A 27,355-nucleotide genomic window follows, 5' to 3' on the forward strand; every position below is an offset into this window, starting at 1 on the left:
GGGGGGGGGGGGGTAATTCTAATTGCAATAAATTACAATTTAGCCTTGAGTAATTGTAAATGTAATTCCTTACTATTTTTCACTAACGTGTACAAGTCTGGTCTGACCTATATAGCACAAACCACAGTCAAAGGGGATATGGTTGGTCAGACCCAAGCTTTGTATCAATGACCGTTTGACAGAACATAGGCGTTGTGTCCAAAATAAGGATCTGTATTCGGAGGTTTCAAAGCACGTCGAAGATCGTAGTAATTGTGTCCTTTTGTGGAATAAGACGTCTCTAATATTAACCGAAAAAGAATGACCACAAACGTCTGTCAAAAGAGTCAATTTAGATTGGAAACCATAAAAACGGAGTAAATACGCCCTCCCTCTGTTTGAAGGCCGAGTGGAAAAGGTCTTTTGACCTCTAGCGTCTGTGTGTGTGTGTGTGGGGGGGGGGGGGGGGGGGTATCTGCAGCAAAGACTGCATTGTTGTTTTTTTGTTTTATTTTGTGAAGATTACGTTTTTGTGTACATATATGTCCTTTACAATGCACGGCTTTGAGGTCCCCTTTTTGGTATGTGCTTGTTCGGACTGTCAACTATAGGTTGGAAAGCTTCACCGTCTTTTGGACTTCAAACTAACAGGTACAGTTCGTGTTCGTACCGTGTGTTTTGTCCTTAAAGGGACACTGATAGGGTATTTATGCTCGCCACGGTTTTTAATTACACATGACATATAGAACCCAACTACCCAGAACACAATTCGCGGCTCGAAATTCGTTTTCATTCCGTCCAAAAACGGCCGATCCAGAACTGGCCGGTTTGAGCCGCGCTCACTCTCTTCTCCGTGGTAACGTGCCTTTTACTATGATTTAGACACAACCACCAGAGATAATCAAAGCCGTGGATCATTGAAGGCCTACACTCAATATTAAAAAAAAAAAAAATACGATAACAAATTTTTTTTTTTGTGGGTGTGACTTTTAAAAGTTGCGAATACGCGTTGATTAAAAAAAAATATGTTGCACAGCCATGTGAATTCCGGTAACTTTCTCCTCTTCTGTATTTCTTGTTCCTCCCACTCAAGTTTCGGTTTCGGTTTCGAGCAGATGCTTTTTTTTTTTTTTTTTTTTTTACTTTATTAAAAATATACGCGACGCTGTTGCAAAGTATTGATTGGGAAGTCTTCTAAAACCATAATAAATCGCCTAGCAAAAAAAAAAATTAAAAAGAAAAACATTTTGGGGGGGGTGTCAATGTTTCTTTAAAAAATGTGTCATTTGCATTTTTTTTTTTTTTAGCAATAGAATTTCAGCTGTGTTTGAGAGTTCTTTCCTTCTTCCTGTCGTTTTACTGCCGTCACCGCGGTCCCGGCTAATTTATGCTAAGCCTCTTTAAAGCAAGAAAAATTGTCACGCAAAATCTGTAAAAGCTGGCGCGGTCAAGACAAAATGGAATAGACTGAAGAGTGCGGGTATGAAGGTTTCATACAACGACAACAAGAACTTCATTTTGCAGATGAATGTAAAGGAGATAAAGATCAAAGAAAAAGGTAGCAGTGAATTCGTTTTTTCATCAAATCTCTCACAATTTAAAGGCGCTTCGCCAAAGCGATTAAAATTGATGATGTCTTTAGGTCATATAAACTAAACCGTCTGACTCCGTTTCAGTCTGGTCAAAGTCTGTCAGAAGGCAAATCGGGAACGGTCAGTTCCGTGTCAACAAAGAGTCGTCTTGCTGGCTTGTGGTTTTAAGTATGTGGGACAGACGTCAAGATGTGTAAATGATATACGACTAGAACATTTAAAAAATGTAAAAATAAATCCGTCAAACTCAGAAATAGCGATACATATTGGAGAATGTGTAACAAGTGTACGGAAGTTGGTCAGAAAAGACGTTTTACACAAGGAGCCTAGGAGGGATATCAAGGGCATCGTTAAAGAAACAATAAGCGTCAAAACAAGAGGGAATTTTATCTCTCAGGCCTCGATGCATCTTGATAATAAGTAAAAAAAAAGTTTCTTGGAACAAGGAGTGTGACCAGAGAATTTTTTGTGTTCGTAAAAAAATGATGTGTCTATTTTTATTTATTTTCAAGGGGGGGCAATGTGAAAGGCGCTGAATGCTTATTGTGTTTCAAAGGATGTGTCTGGGAGAGAAGTTGGTGATGATTGTATTAAGAATTCGATGGGTGATTCATATGTGTCTAGCAGTCCATTCGGTGCATTGTGAACGAAGTGTATGTCTGGGAGGGGTGGTTTTGGTGATTATCGGGGGTATATAAGAAGAGAAAATAAACAATTTAGCTGCATTTGAGACATCTTCTTCTGTGCCTTTTTCTTCGACTTCAAAGTTTCCTGTTTTTTCTTTTTTTTGCTCCTCACAGCCTCGGGTTTCAAACATCATGATTAATGATATTGTATATGTGAACTTCACGATAACAAAAACCAGGCATGCGAAAGATAGATATGCCTGCTTAAAAAACAATCCCACAGAACTCGTCCAGGTTATTCCCAAACTTCCATCCACTGCTCCAGTGATTTAGATTGAACTCACTCTTTGAGCGTGCCATCGAACAGATGGAATCTATATAAATGTGATACCTTAACAAGATAGCTGACACAAAAATAAGTCCATATAAATCCTTTCACAGTATACAAAGTGCCCTTGCTAAACCTCGAATTAAAAAAAAATATATATAGTGCGGGAATATCGCAGCCTATTATATAAACATATGCTTTGCGCACTTCCATTCAGAAATTGTGCTTAACGTGCGGCTTTAGAGGAGTGCTTTCCCCTAGCACGAGGGTGCACTGCGACGAAGCAAGATACAAAATCGCGATGCCTTCTCTGTGTTTTCGTTTCACCGAAGTATACGAGTCAGATAAGCAAGCCGTCAGTTACCTAAAGTGCAATGATGCTGTTTGAAAAGCCCATTTGACCAGGCAAACAGAGCTCCCATAAGAACCCCCCCCCCCCCCCCCCCTTAAAGCACCATTCCACTCCCATTCTATTCTGGACAAAATGCACCTAATTCCATTCCCATTCCATTCTGGACAAAATGCACCTAATTCCATTCCCATTCCATTCCTCCCAGTGCGGCCGCTATTCCATTGACATTCCATTTACGGGTCGTGGAAGGGCGAAATAATTCCGGATTCATTTTAACTCCGGTGTGGCAACTCCGCAACTCCGCTGAAGTAGGGCTTCGGTGCCTCACCGTGGCTGGTGAGCCTGTTGATGACGATGCCCTGGTGGTCTCCCCCTGCAAAGTGCATGACGCTGCCCTCGTCCAGCTCTTCAACGGCCACCCGCTCCATCTTGATGGTCGTATGGCCCTCGGCAGACTTCTTGGGCGTCATCACGATGCGCTCTGCACAAAGGACAGGCGCAGTCGTCGGTCGGCGTCGCATACCATCGCGAGTAGCTGAACCGTAGCTGAATCGCGACGAAGCAAGACAGAAAATCGCGATGCGTACTCTGTGTTTGTCGCTTCACTTCACTGCAGTACACCAGTGCGCAGCGAGAAACGCTTTCAACAAAACTAAGCCGCCAGAACAGACCACGGACACGAGAGATATTGAGAGAGAGTAGAGTTAAGAGTAAAGGGGGATTCACACATCTTCGTTGAGTTAGACAGAGTGCGAGGGCTGCTATGGCAACGGCTGCGTCGGTTCCAAGAAAACCGGTTTTGACCCCGTTTTGTTGGAACCGACGCAGATGTTGCCATGGCAACCGTCGCACTCGGTCGAACTGAGCTTGAGTGTGCGAATACGCGCACCGACTGTCGACAATACTTCCCACCGGCAACTCACCGAGAATTGACGGAAAGGTCCCAGACGGTACCAACTAGCCCAGCCTACCACCCTTCCCAGACCCGCCAAAACAAAAGCATCGACCCTTAGATACCCATAGCCTCATCCACATCAAGTCAATTAGTTCTTTAACAAATGCAAATTTAAACCGTTTTTTTTTTTTTTTTTTTTTTTTTTTTTTTTTTTTTTTTTTACGGTATGTGGATAGCGTTATGGGTATCAGGGACTGAATAAATGCGACAGCTGAGTTTTAGATGTTGCCCTGTCTTTATTTTTTTTTTCAATTGTTTGATGTTTTCCTTTTCTTACCTCAGTCTCAGGTATGATTAATCATGGGTTAACCTAGGTTAACCTTCACCAGCTCGCCTTCACGCTTGCTTTTTTTTTTTTTTTTCACAAACGCGCCTTTGATCCAAACATAGCCTCAGACAAAGCGAGCTGGAAGCACGAGCGCTCAAACAAAAAACGCATAAGCATGCAAAAAAAAAAAAAAGTGCCCTGGAAGGGTATAGTTTGATACAAACCAAATGTCCCGTTTTCAACGTTGTAAATGCTATCAAGGGACATTTTAGTGAACAGGAACGCACACACGGCCATGGCAACGACTGAATGCACACGCTGCGCGGAGTATCGCCTTCCTCGTCTTATTTTGTCCGCCAACTCCTCTTTGTCGGAGAAGGGGCCACGTACTCGAAAAGACACTCGAGCGTGGCGGAGAAGCAGCCTTGCAAAAAGACAAATTCTGGCCGGTTTTTTTTTTTTTATTTTTATTTTTTTTTTTTTTGCTTTGCGTTTGTTGATTGTAAACGGTACAGTGAAGTCTGATTACCATGAAGCTTCTTGAACCTTTGCACGTTATGTGTATCAGATAGATAAAAGCTACAAATGCGATTTTTTTTTTTTTTTAATAATGAGAGCACCAGTTAGAGGTGGTCAACGAAAACCGGACCACAGCGCACGTGTAAGTACTTCAGCCCCTACAGTCGGTGACAGATTGAGAGTTCAGGGGAAGCTCCTCCCACCTCTTTCCACTTTCGCAGGGCGAACGTCAGTGGGGCCGTGGGCCCCTCTCCATTCGAAGCGCCTGCGCTGCGGGGTTGTCGAATGCTAGTCGTCGGCCGCTTTAAAACGGCGCACCCGTTGTTTTAACGATCTCACTGGAACCTCGAATGTTCAAAGGTTCAAGAAGCTTCCTGTCCGTCAGACTCCAGTATAAATTTCGCGAACGCAGAGCGAAGAATACGTCCCACCTAAAGCATTGCGTTCTGCAAGGCTGCTTCTCCAGAGAGCTTCGGTGCGTCCTCGAGCATATGTGACCTCTTCTGCGCCAATGAAATGTTATCGACAAAAGCAAGGGTTTCCCCAGGAAGTGAAATCAAGGGGGGGTGTCTAAATTTTTAGGGTGGGGGAGGGGGGCGGGGATGGGGGAGGGCATTGAGAATAGAGAAGTCGTTGCGAATTCAGGAAAACAGGGGGTTACACCTCCCCGTAGGGGGTGTGTAGGGAAATCACTGGCCAAAAGAGAAACGATGCGGTACTCTGGCTTCGCCATTAGTTACTTTGAACAAGCACGGAGCAACTAGATGGCGGAGCCAAAGTGGCGCGTTCCTTTCCGTGCCAACTGCTCATTAGCGGAGAAGGAGGCACGAGCTCGAAAAGGATCCCAAGGCAAGCCACAACGACGATTATGCAGGCCACGCAACGCAGGCGCTTCCGAGGGAGCGGGGCACCGCCGGCGCCTGTTGCACCGCCGCGTCAACGTTCACCTTGGATCAAGGGAAGGTCATCGCGCTGCTCTGTTACGCAAGCGGAGCATAGACAGCTACTCTGGGTGCGCGTTACCACCAGTGCCGCTACGGCCCACGGTCCCGTCCTGCACACGCGAGTGTCACGAAGCACGGGAGCGAACGCAGCAGGATGGCCAGGACTGCGACCTGCCGAGATCGGAGGCGCGTGGCGTAGCGGCAATTTTACTAATAAAAGGGTTAAGGGGTACTCCGGCGATTTCTTGAGCTACCCCCCAACTAACTATATTTTCGGAACCCTCGGCCTTTACTCTTTCCGGCATATCGCGAAATTCGGAATAGTTATTGTGAAATCGGCAAGTGAAAATAATAACAAAACCAACATTCGAATATACTCGCGCTTTTCAGCGGCTTGACGTTATTGGACGACTGTACAATCGTACTATGGTACAGATCAAACCTATATAAAGGTAATAGCTAAACCAGAGAGATGGCATTAAAAATAAGCTGATAAGGAAGTCCATATAAATCTTCCCGCGATACACAAGTATCCTTGCTCACTCTTGAATTTAAGCAAGAAAAAAAATCAAAATATTGCAGTTTATTATATATACTAGTCGCAGTTCTATTCAGAATTTTAGTGCAAGGTAATTGTTACATCAGCGCTTACAAAGTTTCTTCTTTTTTTTTTTTTCGTTCTTAAATATTCGACGCATTATTTTGAAGAAGTGTTCCCTTTGTACACGGTGAAGCGTGACAGAAAAACTCCCGATGCCTACTCCGCGGTTTTTGCTTCACTGCAGGGCAGCGCACCAGAAGGCGACGAGAGGCACGCACGCACTCAACTAAGCTACGTTACCCATCAGAACAGACCACGAACAGAGAATGTTAAGCGACCTCCGAGTACGGTCAGAGTATCTGATATAGAAATATAATCGAGCAGTACGTTACTTAAAAATCCAAAGTTTTGAAAATTCGGACAAGCCTACCGTAACGATCCGGCCGTTCAGCGGGTCTTCAGCTGTTATATTTTCAGCATTAACAAAATGAAATTACGTTTTGGCGCAACGTCGACTCAAATTCATAGCATTTTTTCGAAGTGTAGCAGGATGTAGCAGGGTAGTACTTTGACGCAGTTTGGCGCAAAAGGCGCAGCAATCACGTCACTGATAAGCAGTACGACCCCGGCTTTACAAGGAACGGATTAGTTGTGATCCGTTACTTTTTAAAGCAATTTTGTAATTGCCACGTTACTTTTCTGCGGCAGTAACTTGTAATGTAATTCTGTTACTAAATATTGGCAACGGGTTACTTCAATTACCTATTGCTTTTTAAAACGTATTACGCTCTGTTGGGATAACATCATGCACGCGAGTCCGGCCGTATTTTTTGTATTCGTTAATTTTTTTTGTACGTTACTCCTCAACATGTGCAGGAAACGTAACCAAAAAAGGATTTTACAAAAAACATATTTAGAGAGAAAAGAAAAATTGACTGCGCCAGAACAGCATACTTGATTTTTGAAGTTGTCGTTTATGTCATGTTTGGTGAGACCTACCACGCAAACTACAAATATACCAAATCTCAAATATTTCGCACTTATAATACACCATGGGAACTATTGAATAATGTATGTGTAGCAATGTGGAGGTCATACATTTCGTGTCAAACATTCGCAAACATGGCTCCTTTGACGTTTTATCACTAGATTTCTGATCCGTTATGTACAAAAATTGAATAGCTGCATTAAAATGTATGTCGATCATATTAAAACGTTCTTTCGAATGATATACAAATTATTGGTTTATCTCAAAGAAATTTTTATGCCGCTCCAAACTTGTTCTAACTACAAAGTTAACAATGATTTCAAGGGGAAATTAAAAAAAAAAGAAGAAAACATTTTCCATTTTTGATTCTCCATCATACTCTCGCGTTAATTCATGAAAAACACGTTGCATCGTTTTGTTTCCTTCAAAGTTACAGCTCTGCAAAATGTACCTTGCACGCCGGCATTTTTGCCCAATGGCACAGACCAGATAAATTGTTGATTCCGTGTATTCTATCACTAGAGACATTCTTTTGTGCTCTATCTCGGTATTTGGCTCAAGTTCAAGTATTCTCCTGATTAAATCAATACCCGCGTTGCTCGTTCTTTTTATCAATTTGACCAATAACCCTGTTTTGTCCTTCAAGATGGCAAGATTTCTTATAAAAGCGGGACGAAAACTTGTAATCGCTACTACTAGACCTTTTTTTGCAGAAAGCAGTAGAAAAGTAAGTACAGTGGTGGAAATTATATGCGAATATTTATTAATATATTCGCGATGAAGTGGGAAGGCTTGAGCCACCGGGCTTGTTACACTCCCATTCAGGACGGTTGTACGTCCGGCTGACCAAGGTAAACCTGCAACTTTCAGCAAGACGTACGTTAAGATGAAAAATATTTGTAACATATTTATTCGACTAAAATAAAAGAAATCAAGAAATTTAAAAAAAGTACAAAAAACGATATAAATAAATAATACATCGAGCGCACTATGTTGCCCGCGTTGGCAGGAGGGCGTCTTGAGAGGTCCGTCTCTTGTGCCTCTTCAAAGCAGACTGACGAATTCCGCGAAGCACTGCACATGTATTGCAATACTTCCAACGGGTGCGAGAAAGCCGGTCAACTCCAAATAGAGAATTGGCATGGAGGATTTTTGCCCGATCCTCTTCGGAGAATCGACATCCAGATCTTGCACACTGAGAAAATTCCTCAGCTTTGCTATCTTCCTTTTGCGTTTACTCGGATAATGAGTACAAAACCCTCTACGGACGCTGTCGCTGCTGTAGGCTGAAAACGTTCGGTCAAGACGCAGCTACACAACACTGGCCACCACTTCGTTTGTGTATGACCGCAGCGCGCGTGTTGTCTTGACTCACGATACTCCGCGACCTCCCGAAAGAATGAGAGGAGAGAGAAAGAAGGAAAGATAGCACGTTATTAGCTTTTCTACGAAGCAGCGTACAGAGTAAGTCTCAACAGATGGCAACCAGTTCCTCCAGGAGAAAACAGGCGATAATGGCGTGTGCTCTGCGGTCCATACCGTCCTTGGTTTCAGTAGAGCCCCTCCACAGGTTCACGAGGGGGGCCGCCGCCAACTTGTGGGTTCTGCTTTGTCTCCGAGCCCCGCCTTTCTGATTTTGCGCTGATGAGGTCGGTGCCGCTAGTATTGCGCACGCCGCTTTTGGGGCTCGCGGCATTTCGAATTCGACGCCGGCGTTGGCTCCTGGGGACGATAGTGTTCTGACAAAAGTGTTGCTTAACACCGGTGCCGCCAGCGAGTCAAAGCGATAGCACGTCCCTCTGCAAACTGCGTGCACATGGAGACAGGGTTAAAACGGATGCCTTTCAAACCTCGCGGTCCAATCTTCCTTCTCTCCTCTGGTCTCTCTAAAACCGCTTTGCAACTGAATTTTCGGCACACTTGAAGAAGGGAAGTCTCTTCCCGAAACGTCGTGTAATAAAGCCTCTGCTGCTGTTCAAACATTTTTCTGCGTTTACGACTTTCTTGGTGAAGACTTGTTCATTAATACAGTTAAAGGGCAACTCCGCTCAATTCCGAAGATTTCGGGATAATGATTGGTTTCGAATTAAAAAGCCCTAGTAAAACGCACTACGTCGTTTGTTTCGCGAAAAATGGGATATATATTTTTAAATCTGATTTTAAACACGAGCGGAAATCGAAACCGAAACTTCGGCTCCGCCCGGAAACATTGGCCTCGGGTCGCCAAGTACATGGCCATCACGTGGTACGAGATGTCACATGATCCTCGGCCCAACGACGGGCGGGATTGGGGCGGGCGTGTGGCAGGCGCGAGTGTCGTCTGCACCGCACTCTTCACCACGTTTTGGTGTCTACGGCATTCGACGACATCTGCACAACTGCGGCATAAGTGTGCGCGCACGTGGTGTCCGTAGTGTGGACGAAACTCTGAGAGACAATAATCACAATCGGTGAGACGACGACGGCGGTTGTGACGCGGAAGACGGCGGTAACGGCGGGACTAGCGGGACCATGGCGGGCGGCCGGACCGCTCCCAAGACACGCGCTGCGCAGGCGCGTTACGCCAATCACGTGGACATTGCTGAGCGCCGAGAGGCAACGTTGCTGACGTCATGCGCTACGCTCGCCCGGAGAAGTGAAAACAAGCAAAAGGGGGCCATGTAGATGGCGTTTAGCTCAATGTTGGCTCCGCCCATGCCGTAGCCTTGACTGCGCTGTTGGTTGCGCCTGAATTCGCCCGCTCAAGTCAGCCGATTTCGGCAACTTCGCGAGTTGCAAAGTTTGCCGGACCGTTTAAGAAAAATTTATACGGAACTGCGTCGTAAGATTTCACGTGTGGTCTTCCTAGGCGATACTGAAGAGGACTGCATTGTTTTTTCAAAACCAAAAATGAAGCGGAGTTGCCCTTTAAAGGGAAGCTACGGAGCTTCTTGGAAAAAATGAGTTAGAAGTGAATTCTAGTGTATTTTTACCCCGTGAGCCCGAATACCCAAACCATTTGCTGCGTAAGTATTGTTAAGAGCGAGAAAACGCGAAAAACAGTCGCTGTCCGTGACGTCATCGACGGATCTTTTGGCTGCCCAAGGCTAGGGGGCGGGGCTTCAGCCCTATTTTGAAATTGCTCTTGTGGCTCTCCGGCGCGTCGCATTGAAATATAATTTTGATATCTGTTATTCTAAAGGCCAAAGAACGCAATTCAAGCGTTTTTTCTCAAATGTAGAAGTGCCCCATCTTCCCTTTAACGTCGTAAGAGGCTAAAAAACCGGTCTTGTCTCTCTCGGTCGTACTCGGTTGCACATGTGTGAACGGGCCTTTAAACTTGCGTTTTAAAGCGCCGTTCCCACATATGCAACCGAGTAAGACCGAGAGAGACCAGAGCGGTTTCTAAGCCTCTTGCTACGACTTAGGACCGGATGCGCTGGTCTTACTCGGTTACATATGTGGGAACGACCGAGACAAGACTGTTTTTTAAGCCTTTTAGGACGGCTTACAACCGGATGCGCAGCAATGCAGCCGGTGGTCGGAGTCAAGCGAAAGTGTGTGAACGGGCCTGATCACTACACAAGGGCTTCAGAATTCTCCTGCCGGAACGCTGCGGCCGTGGGACAGCGCCAATCAGTTCGCGCCAGTGGCAGCACAAGGGGGGCGGCGGGATACCGCCCCGGGGGCCGCTGACCCTCGTGACGCCACTGGTTCGCGCATTCCCTATTTGCCACAATCGGAGTTGACCGATTTTTTCGGACAGGTTGGAATTATTAAAATACATGTGAGCACTAACGTTACTAGATTACGTCAGTTGTGGAACTCCCGCGGAAGGGGGTACCCCCCTCAGTCACTTCAGTCCGCCTCCCGTCGTTCGAAGCGCCATCTAGATTGTCGTTTCATAACTGTGTGTTTCATACAATACGGTGGAACGCCATCTGGACGCTGCGCTTCGAAACGAACGTATCCCATATAATACATTGTAGTTACCATGGCAGCCGTCCGGCGCGTCGAACCACAGGAAGCAAGTCGTGTGTGAGTGAGGGGAGGGTACTGCGCATGCAGCGTTTATGAGCCGTTCCTCAACAGAGCTAATCTAATAACATTCGTGAGTGCCTAGAGGAATCCGTCAGTCTCGTTTAAAGAGGGGCAAAACACGGACTTCTCGATACATCCTCCTGCCGACGAGGGCAACTAGAGTGCTCAATATCTTTACTCTTTTTTTTTTTTTTATTTAAACGAACGTTTTTGTGAAAGTCAGCCAGTGAAGTCACACTTTACCTTGGTCAGCTGGACTTACAACCGTCATGAATAGCAGTTTAACGAGCAATTGGTGGCTCAAACATACCCAGCTCATCGCGAACATACTAGATAAAAATATTTGCATATAGTTTGCACCCCTGTTCTTGCTCTTCTACTATTTTCTGTAAAAAAAAAAAAAAAAAAAAAAGAAAGGTATACTTCATTTCCCAATAACTGGACAAACTGTGGAGGCTACGGCCCCTGCAACCCAATAAGAGCGTCGGAGCGTGGCGCGTGACCTCACACGTCACGGGAGCGTTGGTGTCACTGCGCCGAGGAACCGGCTGTCGTCTGCTGGCCAGCAGTCGTCTGCTGCGAAACCAACCAACCTCGGATGAACGTCCACCGCCGAAATATTGCCGTATACGCTAGAGTAACGAGCTCTTCGAGAACAGTTCATGAGACCACCACACCCGCAATATATACCCGCAAATCTGTGGCGGGCGATATTTTGAGCGGCGGTCGATTCCACGGCTGCGATTGCCATCGGCCACGGCGCCACAAGGGGAAAAATATCGGGAGCGGACGCTCATGTGGCGTCACTTTTATGCCTTATATCGTCAATATTTATGCCTCGTGTTTATATATTCTCGCTAGAGACGAAATGGCGCGAGTTCCATTGCCGTTAAAAAAAAGAGAAACATAACTACTTTTTTATCGCGGACGGCGCTGTTGCTGTGGCGGTAAAGAGGCCTCAGTGGCCTCGACTATGGAGTATTATCACGTGACTTGCTCCGACGCTCTTACTGGTTTCGCGGGGGCCGCAGGCTCCACAGTTCGCCAAGTTATTGTAAAACGAAGTATAGTAGATTACAAGCGGAAAAACGACGACCAAAGCCCCTGGAATTTGTAACTTTAAAGGCAACGCAGACTTATTGGTTCAATAAACACGAAGGACGAGCAACGCGGGTATCACTTTAGTTAGTAGAATACTTGAACTTGGGTCCAATGCCCGAATACAGCACAAAAATATATCTAGTGATGGAATAAAAGATAATCGATTCAGTGGCATTTTGCAAAATGCCGGTGTGGAAGGCACATTTTGCAGCGCTGTAACTTTAAAGGAAACAAAAAGGTGCAACATTTTTTTTTTATATATATTACTGTACACGACTAAATTTTCGCGAGGACCTAATTTTCGTGAATTTCGCGAATCGCCTACAGTTCGCGAAAAATACATCCCGCGAACAATTCGGGCAATATGTGAACACTACGGAAGCTACACTGGATTCGCGAAAATTAGAAACTGCGAATAATTTAAAATTTTCAGCTTTGGCCCGATTCGCGAAACTCTGAGCCCGCGAAAATTCAGTAGTTTACAGTATATATAAATAAACACAAGAGTACGTTGGAAAACTATCACAGTGAATTTAAAAAAAAAATCGAAGATGACCTTTTTTTTAAATTTCCCTTTGAAATTTTTTTAACTTTGTAATTTAGAACAAGTTTGGAGCGACATAAACATTTCAATCTTCGAGATAGAGCGATGATTTATATATCTTTCGAAAGAACGTTTTAATAAGAATAAATTACGCAAATTTTAATGTTGTAGCTATTAAATTTTTGTAAATAACGGATCCGAAATCTAGTGACAAAATATCAAAGGAGCCATGTTTGCGCATTTTTGACGCGAAATTACGACCTCCACAATGCTGTACATATATCACTCAATAGATCGCATAAGTGAAAAATATGTTAAGATTTCTGATATTCGTAGTTTGCGTAGAATAGCTAGGTGTCATCAAACATGACATTAACGAAAACTTCCGAAATCAAATATGCAAATATGCAGTTATGGCGCATTCACTTTTTTTCTCTTTTTAAATATTTTTTTTCTCTCTCTCTCTTTTATATATTCTTTTTTGATTACGTTCCCTACACATGTTGAGGAGTAACACATGAAAACAAAAATTACCAAAAACAAGGAATACGCCCGGACTCGCGTGCATGATCCTATCTGAACAGAGCCATTAACAGAATACAAAAACTGGAGCAGTATTATGAGCAGGCAGTTCGGCAGCATAACAATAGCAAGTTCAATGGACGAGCACGCATGCTGGAGAACGGACCAGAGGCGAGTTGTTCCTTGGCCGGCCACTGGTCTTCCTAGCTGTTATCTACTAAACGCCACGCGAGCGACACGACGAAGACGCAGTCTTTCTGGTGGCTTATCTATCGGGCCCTCGAATCCCGCGTTGCCCTGGCTCCGCGCCGTTTCCGCGTGTGTTGAGGAGCAGCAAGGAGGCCACATAGTAGACGACGCGCCGGAGAAAGAATGGAAACACAAAACGGGGTCTCTGGTTAGGAGCGAGGTAAAGGAAGAGAAGCAAAACCGGACGTTCCTAAGTACAGAACCCTGTGGCCCTATTGCCGCACGGCGGGACCAAAGGACCGGGGCAGAGCCGTCTGCTGCGATTGGTCAGCGGTGTGGCACTGACCAATCGCAGCAGACGACATTGCCCCGCTTGGACCCGCCGTGTATAGCATGTGGGCCCCACGACCGAGGACGGGTGCCCGGTAGCGTTCCGAGTCACGCACGAGCAGTTAGCGAAAACACCAGCAGCTTGCCGCGTCCCCGGACAACTTGGCCATCCAATCCGAAAAGGCAATTTCCCGCGAAGCCGCGGGTCGATACCGGGAAGGGGAACAAGCGACTGGCTGGGACAGCAGTCCACGTCGGCGAAAGAAGGCGGCGCAGGATCTTGACGAAGGAAGCCCGCGATCAAGGAAAAGGTCGCCGGCAGTTCGCGAAACCATCTCCGGGGCCCGTTATGAGGTACTCCATGCATGAACTCGCCCCGACGCGGCGGATATCTTCATCGAAAGCGTCCCAGTGCCCCGATGAATTAAGCGAAAATATATAAAAGAACGGGGCTGTGCTTCTGCGGTGCTTCGCTGAAGATGACGTAGAAATGCGACAACATTGCTCGTCTGAGAAGGCGCGACCGCCATTCGGCACGTCGCAGCTTCTGTTCAGCCACCATGCCCTCCAGTCCGCTCCTTCCTCCTGCGAGGCATTGTGAAGACTGTGGCACATCCAGAGAGCACCTCGTCCGGCGCATGCGCGTGGTAAGGGGAGGAGGACGGCACGCGTATTTCACTCTCCCGCTCATGCGTTTCAATGCGACGACCAGAATTTTCCCAGGGGCTGATTTAGAGAAATGCTATAGCGCAGTGAGAACGACACGGAAGATGCATTTGAATGGCCGAGACGCAAGCGGTCTACACTCAAGTTGGGTGCCTCCAACACAAAGATGAGAGGCTAAGACTAATAAGTACACCGAGCAAAATGTACGTTGAGCTAAAGTATAAATATAATGTACTTTCAACGTAAAGTACAGGCACTTTTTAACACAATCTTTCACGATGCCCTTGCATTTCCCTATACAGTGTTTTATTTTTGCGGCGAATTTTGGATAAAGTCAAGTGGCCCAAGAGTAGTTGTTTTAAACTCGCTGGCGGATGGCAAACTATTTACCACAATCAACTTAAAAGGCACTTCTTTGTATCGATATCATAGCAAACATTACTTAACTAAAAAAAAAATTAAAAAAAAAACGTTTCGAAAACAAAAAAAAAAAGAAAGATGGATTGTCGTGTTTTTCCACGACGATCCACCCTTTTCTTTTTTTCTTTTTTTAAAGGTTGGACTCGACCTTACTGGGAAAACCAAGGACAGGAGCGCCTAATTCTTGAAAGAGCTTAATTTCACCGATACCACATTTCAGGAATGTACTTTAAAGTCGGGAGTCGTACTTTCATCGGAAAGTACCAGCAAAATAAATAAATAAATAAATATAATACTTCCAAGTACAAGTACTGACTCAGAAACTGTACTTCAAGTAAAGTACAAGTTCTGTAAACCTACTTGAAGTTTAAGTACTTCCCAACACTGCCTTCGAAGAAAAATAGAGGTCAGAGTCGAGCTCGGAGTCGATGAAACTGAAGATATCCCGAATGCTATAGGCGAAAATAAAGCTGCAAATTGAGGGCGGAAGTAAAGGGAACTAAGGCCAACGCGGAACTTTAGTTGCGACAGAACGCATCTCGTTTGTTCACGCTGCTGTGTCCGAGGTGTCGCGTTACTTCCATGCTCACACCTTGCAGGAGTCCGTCAGAAATTCCTCGGATCCAAGCTATCTGCAGATGGAAGCTTCTTTTTGCGTGTGAGTCAGCAGAGCGCAACGCGTGTCCAAGAGTACCTGAAACGGGGCAGTCGAACATTACTTTCCAAATACTGCTTCATCAGTCTCTTTTCTGCGAAACTTGTCATGTCTCCAGGCGGTTCATTATAGTCTCTGACAGGATGAGAAGGACGTGAGCCTTCCACAGCGCTTCACGTCTCGTGAGCTTGCGGCCAAAGCACAGCGGAAGTCAATTCTCACCAGTCCTTGCCTTCCGCCGTGCTTTGACTCACGAGACGACGTGATCGAGGGTAGTGTCACAAATTCAGGCTTTTCTTGATTTTGTTTTTCATTTTTATTATCTTTTCTTTTTTTTTCTCGGACCACTTTAAGTGTCGGTACGGTCCGGGAACGGGGAGTGCCGGGCCGTTTTTAATCTCCAGTTCGTCCCGTCGTATTATCCTTTCTACGTCCCCAACGGGTTTGCTCGTTTTCGGGGTAGGTATTTGTGGACGGGCGACTCAGATTAGGCTTCACCCCGGGGCAAAGTTAATTTGTGTCTTGGCCTTCGCGGACGGAGGGGTGCGTTTGCGGACTCTGGTGCCGATTTGACACGCGAAGGCGACGCCGGGATACAAAGATGTCTAAGCTGGCTGGCGCGCCTTTTGAAGGCGGCGACTTTCTTCAGTCTGGCGCCTGTCGTTGTTGTCGGGTTCTACGTATCGACGATAATTGATGTTTTGGACTCGTACGGGGGAAATGGATGGCCTGTATGTTTTCCCATTTGGGTCGGCGCCGGATACCTTTGCTTTTCTGGGAAGTTGGCGGACCCGAAAGGCGAGAAGACGGGAGGTTGGTCGGTAGACGAACCTATAAAAAGGGGTTCTGGAACAAAGGACGTAGTCGAGCCCGGAGCTGGCCGGGGTGCTGCTCGACGCAGTCACTCCCTGCACGTGAGTTTTTGAACGTTTAATTTTTCGGCTTCTGCCCTGCCTGTCGGGCAAGTGTTTGAGTTGGTTGTGCTGAAGCGTGCGTGGCTGTGTGGTGCGCGGTGTCGACCTCATCAAGCTTCTAACCGGACCGCCTGACTCCGAGACATCGTTCTTCGGCCGACATCTCCAGACAACGGACTGCTCTGGACTCAGCACCTACCGGAAAGCTAAGCTGTTTTTTTGTTTGTTTTGTCTACTTCATCCTCCGGCTCTGAAGTACGAACTGTTGAACTTTGGGACATTTTTATACGTAGCGCTACTTTCTGTCGCGACTGTTTTGGGGGATTGTCCCTTTTGGGTAGCGGTAACGTTCGAGTACCGTCTCGGTTTGCCCTTGTTTTTGGTTAGTGTTGGGATTTCGTCGTGGTTTTGTCGGCTCGATCCTGTTTTACGAGTGTCGTGACTTTTTTAGTATTAGTTTCTGGCCCGCGGGACCCCATTGCGTTTAACTGGAGCGAGGTTTGTGTAGAGTGCTCTTTTGCCGTCCGCGGCGTAGTATTTCACTTTATTAAATTTGTAATCTTTTGTTTGCTTATCCTCCCTGTGTCATCGTCTCTCTTTCCTGATTTTACACCTGGCGTGGACCTAGCGCTAGTCACCGGTCGAACTTAGCTCTTTTGTTCTTTTTCCGTAATTTCTCGTTTATCCTCAGAGTGGATCATTGCTTTATTTTCATTAATTTAACCACCCACTCCGTGACAGGTAGAAAGCCGACTGTCCCGTTGCAAGGTCCTGGACACTTGCGACAGGCGTTGCGCTCTGCTGCTTACACGCACATGTAAAAGAAGCCTCCGTCCAGATCGATTGGATCCGAGGATCATGGACTGCCGTAAGGTGACGGACAGAGCAGGATCGGTGCTTCAAGTGCGACTCCAACTAGCCGGCTGCAAGGTTTCTTAAGCCTGTTTCTCTTCCCCTATTCAAGTACGACATTATGGGATGTGGTCTCACTCACCACTCCGGGTTCGTCGGGTTACGAAAGACAAATCTGAACGGCCTTTGCCAACGCCAAGACATCTGGAATGTACGGCCCAATTCGACACTCGAACGATCGAATTACGACTGAAAACGACAAGTCGGAACTACACTGCATCGGAACCCCGCTCGCAAAGTCGCCTCAAAATACAGGAAGGAGAGATCGTGCCCCCCGTTGGACGGAAGGCTCCCAGCGGCGGCCTTTCTTTCCACGAGGTTTGTCCGCTCTCCCCCGTGCCCCTTTGTCGTGGTCGCCACGTCTCTCCGAGGATGGAGGGGTTTCTTCCAAAGGGCCACCGTTCACCTGGGCGGCAGGCTGCAGCAGACGGCTTCGCCAATGCCCGAAGCGACCGCGATGCAAGGGGGGCCCAGAGGCGGCAGGCAGTCTTCTCCGCGGGGCCACGGGGCATATGAAGCGCACGGAGGATGGAACGGATTTTGGAAGGGGCCTACTGTCGCGGCGCGTCCTTTGAAAAAAGAGAAAGCAGAGAAAGTTCTCTCGAAGAGAACTCTCTCCACTCGGAAGCAGCGAACTAGCGAAGTCGCTAGAGTCTTAGGAGATCGTTTCTTCGCCCCGATAACGGCACCCCATAACGATACGATGCATGCCCAGCGAAGAAACGATCTGCTAAGACTATCTGAGTTCCCGGTGCCCATATACCTGCCAATAGCGCTGGAAATTAGAATTTGAGAAACGAGAACATTCACTCGCTGCTTTCTCGTCCGTCCTTATTATCGTCATTATTATTGTTATTTCATTTGTACATCTCGAGAAGACTGAGGCACGGAGAGCAAAGCTGGTATTTGATTTTCACCACGAGAGAGGGCAACTTTGATTTATCCCGACCCTGACAAAAATCGTTCTTTTAATGATTAGTTGGCCGAAGCCAAGTCAAAAGTGTGTTCATTCAAGTATAATAACGAAGACTCCGAATATCGATGAAACTGTTCTCGATATTCCTTCTTTCCAAAACTAAACAAACAAACAAAAAAAAAACATTATTCTTAAAAAAAATAAGAAAAAGAGTGAAAGCCGCTTACAACTCCCTGTAACGCCGAATTAGAGCGCAGCTCTTGAGGAGGAGGAGGGAAGGGCACTGGGGGGGGGGGGTTAAACTAACCAGTGGGGGGTCACGTGACCTTGGGGGGTCACGTGACCTTGGGGTCACGTGACCCCCAATGCCGATGATGTCATCACTGACGTGATGACATCATCGGTACCCGCATCGACATCATCGATGACGATGCGGGTACCGATGACGTCATTACTGACGTAACTGATGACTTCATCAGTGATGATGAGGATGACGATGCGAATGTCGGTGACATCAGTGACCTCGCTGATGACGTCATCAGTGATGATGACGATGACGATGCGGATGTCGGTAACGTCATCAGTGATGATGACGATGACGATGCGGATGCCGGTGACGTCATCAGTGATGATGACGATGCGGATGCCGGTGACGTCATCAGTGATGATGACGATGACGATGTGGATGCCGGTGACGGCATCAGTGACGTCACTGATGACGTCATGATGACGATGCGGATGTCGGTAACGTCATCAGTGATGATGACGTTGACGATGCGGATGCCATTGACGTCATCAGTGATGATGACTATGACGATGTGGATGCCGGTGACGTCATCAGTGATGATGACGTCATCAGTGATGATGACGATGACGATGTGGATGCCGGTGACGTCATCAGTGACGATGACGTCATCGGGGGGTCACGCGACATCGGCGGGACCACGTGACCTCGGGGGGTCACGTGACCTCGAGGAGGGGGTCACGTGACCTCAGGGGAGTCACGTGACTTCGGGGGGTCACGTGACCTCGGGGGGGTCACGTGCCCCCCACGAGGTCACGTGACCCCGGTGGGGGGCTCGCGCAGTGCATTATGGGATATTTCCCATGATGCACCGGGGTCACGTGACCCCGGTGGGGGGCTCGCGCGGTGCATTATGGGACATTTCCCATGATGCACTGGGGTCACGTGACCTCGGGGGGGTCACGTGCCCCCCATGAGGTCACGTGACCCCGGTGTTGGGCTCGCGCGGTGCATTATGGGACATTTCCCATGATGCACCGCGCGGTTACGCCGACGCCGACGCCGCTCAAGCCGGAAACGGGCCCCTAAGAGCTGCGCTCTAAAAAAAAAACAGGAGATCTAAATAATTCTGCCAGTGGCAGACAGGACAGCGCACTCTCCTCACTCAACGTCAGAGGACCAAAGGAGGTCGTAGCTCACGCCTGCATTCACCGCAACACATGCAGTGCACGCTTCACGGAGCTAGAGTCGATAATTGATCTCTATTGTGCGTAGTAGGCTGGATCGCGGATCGGGAGCCCGTCGGTGTCGCCACCGGCGGCCACTGCTTGACACCAGGCAATACACGCAAGTCTATGGGAGAAACGCACAAAAGTAAGAATATTGAAGTATGTACGCTGTGCTCGGAGGCGAGTATTTTATGGTGTGCTGCGATCCTTATGTTTGGTGTTTGGAGATCGAATCGGTATTTGTCACATGTTCGGTCGCCGATTAAAAAAATCAAACGTGCCGGAGCACCTACGGCTGAGCTGGGAAGCTTGCTCTCGTAGTGGAGTAAACAGAGGAACTTGCCGTCAACGAGGCCGTCCTCAGGGAAGCCCAGAAGTTGATGTATGACAAAGAAGTTCCATCTCGACAGCGGCTTTCCGGGAGTGAGCGAATTCCGCGTAGCAAAGCCTTCGAGCTTGTCGTCTGCTAAACCCAACTCAACGAAACCGCCACCGACGCCGCGGTAACTCTAGGTAACTCTCGCCTCATTGAGCTGCACTACAGCGGAGTCACTCTCGACTTCAATATATTTATTTATAAGAACTGCGAGGGCTGTTAGTTTTAATGTTTGTACGCAAGCTATTTGGCGGGCTTATCGAAAAGCAGCCAAAACGTTTCAGTGCCGACAGCAGCTTAGAAGCGGGGGAAATCACACTTTTTTTCGTTTTCCCCATAGAGTCCCATGCATTGGGTGGTGTCAATCAATGGCCGCCGGTGGCAACACTTGAGCCCAGCTGCCGAGGCCGCGGTCCGTGATTCAGTCTACTACAATAGAGACCAGTGGAGCCGATGCTTTGTCCTGCGGTCGAGGCAGCATCAGTGGCGGCCCCAAGGTCCCGATGAACCGAAGCCTCCTTCCGAGAGAACTCGGGCGTTCCAGACAGAGGGAAGCAGCCACTGAGGCCCTCCAGTCACGGAAAAGAGAACAGCTCCTGGCTCCACGCTGATTCCCGAAGAAATGCGTGAGGATTTCGCGCAGCGGTTATATATGTTGAATGCAGCCTCCCAGCACTTTTCCGAAAGGCGAACATTCCCAAAACCCGTCTTGTCCCGTGCAAGCAGATCAATTCACTTAGCGCGTGCATGAAGAACGTGCGCGCGCGGAAGTTGACAGCCATTTCGTTGTGCGTATGTAGTAATCAACTCGAACGTGCGTTTAATCCAGCGGCGGATAGATCAGGCACACGAGCGGCCTGTGCAACGTGAAGTACGACACATATGCCGCAGTCTGAAAGTTGTGTATACATGGCGACTCAAGATTAAATCTTTAGCGGTGTCGTTGCGCGACGTGGCTTCGTTAGTGTCTCGCAGGCGTGGCGGGTCGAAGAACGGAGCGCCAGCCCGTGTGTGCATTTACGGGTCTCCAAAGCAGAAGCTTCGGAGGACGTCCAAATCGGGCAGCCGCACCCCGCCCGCCATATGCCCGATTCTGTGGGCGCGTGCAGAAGCTGTTTCCTAGCCAGTTTCCACAGCCAGCGCGGCTGTTGCGCCGTCCCGTGGCGACGTTGCCAACTTTGGTTAGTTCAAAGCAGTCCAAGATCATGCATGTTAACGGCAGGAGAGATACGAGCACGGCGCGAATGTCGGAGAAACATCAATGGAGCTCGACAGCGGGAAGTTCGGTGTCTCCGGTCTGTGCCATGCAGCGTGCACCACGCAACAGTGAACCGCACGCCGGTACGATGCTCATCCAGATCCCAGCCAGGCGGGGATTGAACCGAGGGTTCTCCAGCGCGAGCTTCACCACACTCGGAGAAACATGCATCCTGTTGCGCAAACAGCGAGCCCCACCGGTGGCCACGCGCCGGGGCTGTCGCGGGGGGTACGGACCCGTGGCGGCGGCCAAGACGTCTGCTTCCGGATTCCGGAGGGCGTCTCGGGAACAAAGGCGGGCACGGCCGGAGGCGCTCGTCAACCAGGACGACGGTCCGGGTGGACGATCCGCGCAGACGACTCGCTTCGCCGAACTCGCAGGGCGCTGTCCCATCCGACCGGTCGGCCAGCGATGCTTTGTGCCAGACAAAGTGGGGGTTTCTTTCTCCTTCAATAACGGGATCAGCTGGGGGCGCCGACGGCGGCGAGGGACCTGCGCACTGCTTCCTTCTCGTCGCGTAACTGGCGCTCTAATCGGCGGAGTGGCAGAGCAGCAGAGCGGCCTCGTGTGCTCCCTTTCACGAGCTTTCGCGAGCCCATCGACGAGCGTTCGGACGAAAAAAAACGAATGCTCACGTTTACAAACCGGTACGGTTCGGGCAGCGTCGCACATGCGCAGTAGGGACGTGGACAACACAGGTGTAGTCTCTCACACACACACACTTGCGTCCTAGGGCACGCCGTTTTCGGTCGACTTTTCGTAAAAGGTGAATTAATCCTGTAGGCACCTCAGCTCGAAGTACCCAAGTATTTAGACGTGCAGCAGAAAGGTGCCGCGAGCAAGAGTGAATTTGACGGTTTATATTACTATTAATCTCTCTTCATATTGGCCAACAAGCGCACGAATATACGAGGCTTCGACCAGGTGCCCGTTTTATTTGCACCCTTTGGTTATTTGGACCCCGTCGCACCCCTGCCGAATAAAAAATCCTGGCTACGTGCCTGACCGTGACCCCACCGCCCCGGTTTTCAACACTTCCGCGGCTCAAAGCCTCCGGCCGTCGGCAGTGTCCTAGGCAACAAACCCGCAGTGCATAGCGAATTGTCCGCGTCAGTTAAACTCAGGTGGGGCGTCATCGTTCGACGGGAACCTCACCGGTTGACGCAGCAGTCGTACGCGTTCTCGGCTTCACTGATCCGAGTTACGACGGAGTGGAGCCGATCCTAGCCAATCCGGCACTGCGAGCATATCACGTCACTCCGCACGTCGTTGTGCTCGGAACCCTTACAAAAATTATTAGGGAGTTCCTACTGACTGTCTAACGTGTTTTTATAGAATAGTACGAACTCAATAGAAACTCGTTGAACTTTTTTGTAAGGAAAGGCCGCCTACCATTCACGAGCCATTGGACTGGCTCCGATGGTTCGTGGACGGGACCGCCTCGGAGGGGGTCCCGGACAGCGGGTGTTCAGAGCGGCCGATCGCGGGAACGTCGCAGCGAGCCGTGGTTCGGGGCCCGGTCGGACCGGGGGCGAGCTTCCGGTCCCGCGCGCCCGAGGGTCGGCGACCCCGCCCCGTACAAGGGCTCCCCGCGCAAGCACGACCGACGCAAATAGCGCCGAGGCCTACACGCGCCACTCCGGGGGTCGCACACGCCCGTACACGGGCACCGACGACTGCGGCCAGTACTCCGTGGGGGCCGCTCTACTTGCACGGTTACAACCGCCTCCCCGGCGAAAAAAAACAACAAAAAAAAATATTTGTTTTACTTTAAGTACCCGAAATTAGAAATCGCAATAAATGCAGTAATTGCTATCAGTAGTTTAGCCAGTTAATCGGTTGGGCTCTGAGTTGGAAATTCCCGAGAGAAAATAAAAATGTCCAATTTTGTACCGGGGTGACTGGGGGGATCGGTGGCCGAGTGGTCTAGCGCCCACCAGCTCGGAGCACGTGGAGCGAATTCTCGCGCTGCAGAACCCAGGGATCCTGGGCTCAATCCCCGCCCCTGCCTGTTTCGATATCTGGATGAGCATCGATCGTATAGGCCTGCGGTCGTGTATCACTACTGCGTGGTGCACGTTAAAGACCCCAGGCTAGCAGTTGTACCACACTGGTTACTTGCTCATCTACAGCTCAGACACCCATTGGGGCTCATTACTAACTTCCGGCGGTATGCGCCGACAAACTGAGAGAGAGGAGGAGAGAACGCCGAGCTCTGCTTCGATTGACTCGTGGGCTAGAACGCGGAACGCCGGCGTGTGCCTCTCGCATTCGAGCGCGTTCTAAGGAGTGCAGTGGAGACAAAGGTCCACCCACTAATCCTTCTAACCAGAGCTCGGCTTCTTGGCGCCTCCTCTCGTCTCCCCTTTCCTTCGGTTTCTCAGCGCATTAACACGCACAACTATGACACAACATAATTATTAGAGCCTTCGTACTTGGTGCGCGTATGTCCGTTTTAGGAGGCGGTAAATACCGTTCTATTTCACTCGAGCACTCCTCGGATGATTGTCATCCAGGGTGCTTTCGAGCTTTAAATCGTAATGTAGATATTTCAGTTTTAAAATCGCTCGCCCGTATTCTTCTTTCTCGTTGCGGTACAGCGTCAAGTTTTAAACAAAATTCTACATTGCGTCACTGATGGCGTACCAAAAATCTGTAAAAGTAAAATGTGTGATTCGTCGCCATTTTTATTATTTTTGAGTTTAAGGCAAGCGGTTAATTGGATAATGAATGGAGAGAAGCCACGCGATTCCTCGAAGTCAATGTGCGAGCAACATGAAGCCTCTTAGTCAGAAGTGCGGTGACTCAGCCTCCCGCCAGCTGACAGTGCTTTCATCAGCTGACTCCTGTCTCTGCCAGTGGGCGCGAGCCTGATCACGTGACGGAATGAACACGTGGTCCAACGAGCACCTAGCTTCCACCGCACTGCGAGCGGCGGAAACCGAGGAGAAGACCGGACTCTCGCCACCGACGTTTCGCCGACCCAAGCGAGACAAATCATTGCGAGCCGAGGCGAAGAGCGGGACATGCGGCTGCTTTGCCACGTGAAATCGTGGCGTTCAAACGAGTCTTCGGTCCTCCAGCTACGACGACACGCCTGTCCGCTCATGCCGCCCGCATGAGCAAGCGTGTGTGCGGGCGCGCATGCAGAGCGTGTGTCTACGGAATGATCCAAGTTTCAACGACCATCAAACTAGACGCATCGAACGGAAACCTGCGACGACCATGTTCAACGTGCGCAGGCTTTGGGAGAAACTGCGCTCGCAGTCCTTCTATGCACCGACTCCTCCACAGAGGTCGGTCCGACGTTTCACTTACGGAAGAAGGAGACTTTCGCCATTCTGCTAGCAGCTCCTCGTTCCCGCACAAAGCAAGGGCGAAGAGAGCAATGTCGATCGGCGAAGCAGCAAAGCGCCGTCTCTGCGCCCACTCAGCCCGATTGAGTGGGTGCGCCTCGTCGACGGCATGCGCAGCGTTTTCGCCCAGATGCGAAAATAAAGCGAGAAAACTACCAGACACCATTTCGCCGGACCATTAGCCGAACATCCCCGAAGTAAGATTTTTTGGTTTGCTTCTCTTTGTGTTTAGGGGCAGCCCGAATATTTGGAGCGAGTGGAGATTACGCGTTGGGAATGGGGTGCCTCGATGCAAACCTCAATGTTCTTACTCACAAAAATTCCTAAAATTTGTGTATTCGAGGTAAAAAGATTTTTTTTTCTTTTTTTTTTTTTTTTTGGGGGGGGGGGGGGGGGGGGGGAGCGCATTATACTCGCCGTGGCGGACGTCAGAAAATGCGCAATACTTATTATTAGGTCGCTATTTCATTCAAAACGACTAATTAACTTTTTTAATTAGCGAAAATAGACATACGGTTCCAATAAGAAACTTGGAGAGCGATCTCGGAAACCACTAAATCAGTCAGTTTCACAAAGAGTGAGCGCGTGAGAAGCGTAGTAGCGCGCTAAAGTTACCACTCGTAGAGCATGGTACAAGGCGTGGGACTCTAATAAAGAGACGGAAAAATCGCACGGGCGCATTATCGCAACCGCTACCCTTCTACCTGCTCCACGAATGCTAACTTTAGCGCACTACCACGCTTCTCAAGCGCTGAAAGTCCTTATGGAAATGTCTCATGTAGTGGATTTCGATGTAGCTCAGCAGGTTCTCGAATTGAAACCATGTCTAATTTCACTAAATAAAAAAAGATAAGGAGTCACTTTTAATTATTTATCCAACTTATCAGCAAGTGTCGCGCATTTCCTGACGTCCGCCACCACAAGCAATGCAGTCCCGCGAAAATTATCCCTTTACCTCGAATCCACTAATCTTGGGAGTTTTTGCCAGTCCTCGCTGAAGCAGCCGGTGTATTTAAGCGCCGCCCGATGAACGATACGAGCGTTGGGGCGTGAAGGTTCGCCTGCTCTGTGCCCACCTCGCGCGCTTGTTTCGCCTCCCCAGGTGCGTGCTTTCGCCCTCCCCGCTGACCCGAACCGGCGCACGCCCGCCTCGTCATCGCGCATTTCCGGTGCGTTCTCTACGCTGCCCTTTGCATGACTGGCCTCCTTACGTTCCAAAGACAAACATCCGCTCGCCAATGCCAAGAGCACAACGACGTTGAAAGGGACACTCCGGCGATTTGTTTTCAGCTACACCAAGTAACTATAGTTTCGGAATTACCGTCGTCTCCGGTATGCTATTCAGTATCGCGAAATTCAAAATAGTTAATTTGAAATAGGCAACTGAAAAGCATGCTAAAAACAACATTCAAATAGATACAGTCCAAAGAGCCCTGCCTCCCCCTGACGCCACTTTTTCATTGTTGCCAGTAGGGACTTTAACTTTGAAAAACGCGGTGAGGACCAAGATAGACCCTTTCACAATGAACTGCCATCTGGTGACTCAAATATTAGCGTATACACTAATATCGGTTAAAATCTCGAACCTATTAATCAACGGCAGACGTACGAAAGTTACAATGTTCCTCGCTGGACAGACTTTTCTCTATTCGTTTTATTTTTGATGGAGTCAAGAAACCACCCCTACGTACGAGGCGCGTAGTTCGGTAAAACCAGAGGACTCTATGCTCTGTTTCACCTTATGACGTACCGCCGGAAAGGCTACAAGCGCGAGCTCCTTGCTCTAGGGCACATCTCGGCGCCACGAGTTCTCGTGCTTTAAGAGCAGCTGCCAACGCTCTGGGCTCGCGTTTCTAGCGTCCACCGCGGTACAACATAAGGTGAAACCAAGTATAGTAGAACTCTTTATAACATTCACCGCATTTTCTTGTAATGAGCTGTCTGGGGCGTCCCGAAGTCGAGAGTTCCGAGGGTTTACGTGAAACCCTCAAATGCGTATACGTTTACAAGTCTCGTCAAGGTGACAACGAACAACATTACAACGAAGTAACATCTGGGTCGCTAAACCCGTCAAACACAGATTCTTTGTGTTATGACATAGTGGGAGGAGGAGCCGGAAGATTGCCGCGAAAATTTTTTTTCTCACAAAGCCGAAGATTCGTTCGGGACGTTTTTCATCGAAGGGGCCAAAAATACCTACCACTCCCCTAAAGGGGTATCCACACGAAGGAGAAATCCGCCCCTTTCCTCCGCGGATCGCGCATCACGTGAGACATACGTCATTCCTTTCTGACGCCTCGCGGCGCGTTCTCCTCCGTGGCGGAGGCGCGGAGGCTTTGTGCTGACAGCACGATCGCTCCGCAAGTGCACGCGGCGGAGCCGGGGACGGAGTTTTCCGGGATGTTGACGTCACGAGTTCTCCTTCGTGTGGATACCCCTTAAAGGGGTATCCACACGAAGGAGAACTCCGCGGACGGATGTCGTGACGTCAACGACACGGGAAACTCCGTCCCCGGCTCCGCCGCGTGCACTTGCGGAGCTTTCGTGCTGTCAGCTCAAAGCCTCCGCGCCTCCGCCACGGAGGAGAACACGCCGCGAGGCGTCAAAAAGG

General features: G+C 48.8%; 1 protein-coding gene across 1 annotated transcript in view; it reads right to left on the minus strand.

Annotated features, from left to right (window-relative positions):
* Nucleotides 1–27,355, minus strand: part of LOC8028621 — a 115,782-nt gene that overhangs the window by 48,118 nt on the left and 40,309 nt on the right. Inside the window, exon 2 of the mRNA XM_040208336.2 lies at nt 3,206–3,358. Coding sequence (XP_040064270.1) covers nt 3,206–3,358 — 153 coding nt within the window. The remainder of the gene's footprint in view (nt 1–3,205; nt 3,359–27,355) is intronic.

Source organism: Ixodes scapularis, unplaced genomic scaffold (genome assembly GCF_016920785.2).
Source record: "Ixodes scapularis isolate PalLabHiFi unplaced genomic scaffold, ASM1692078v2 PGA_scaffold0__279_contigs__length_252992795, whole genome shotgun sequence".
Classification (NCBI taxonomy): Eukaryota; Metazoa; Arthropoda; class Arachnida; order Ixodida; family Ixodidae; genus Ixodes; species Ixodes scapularis.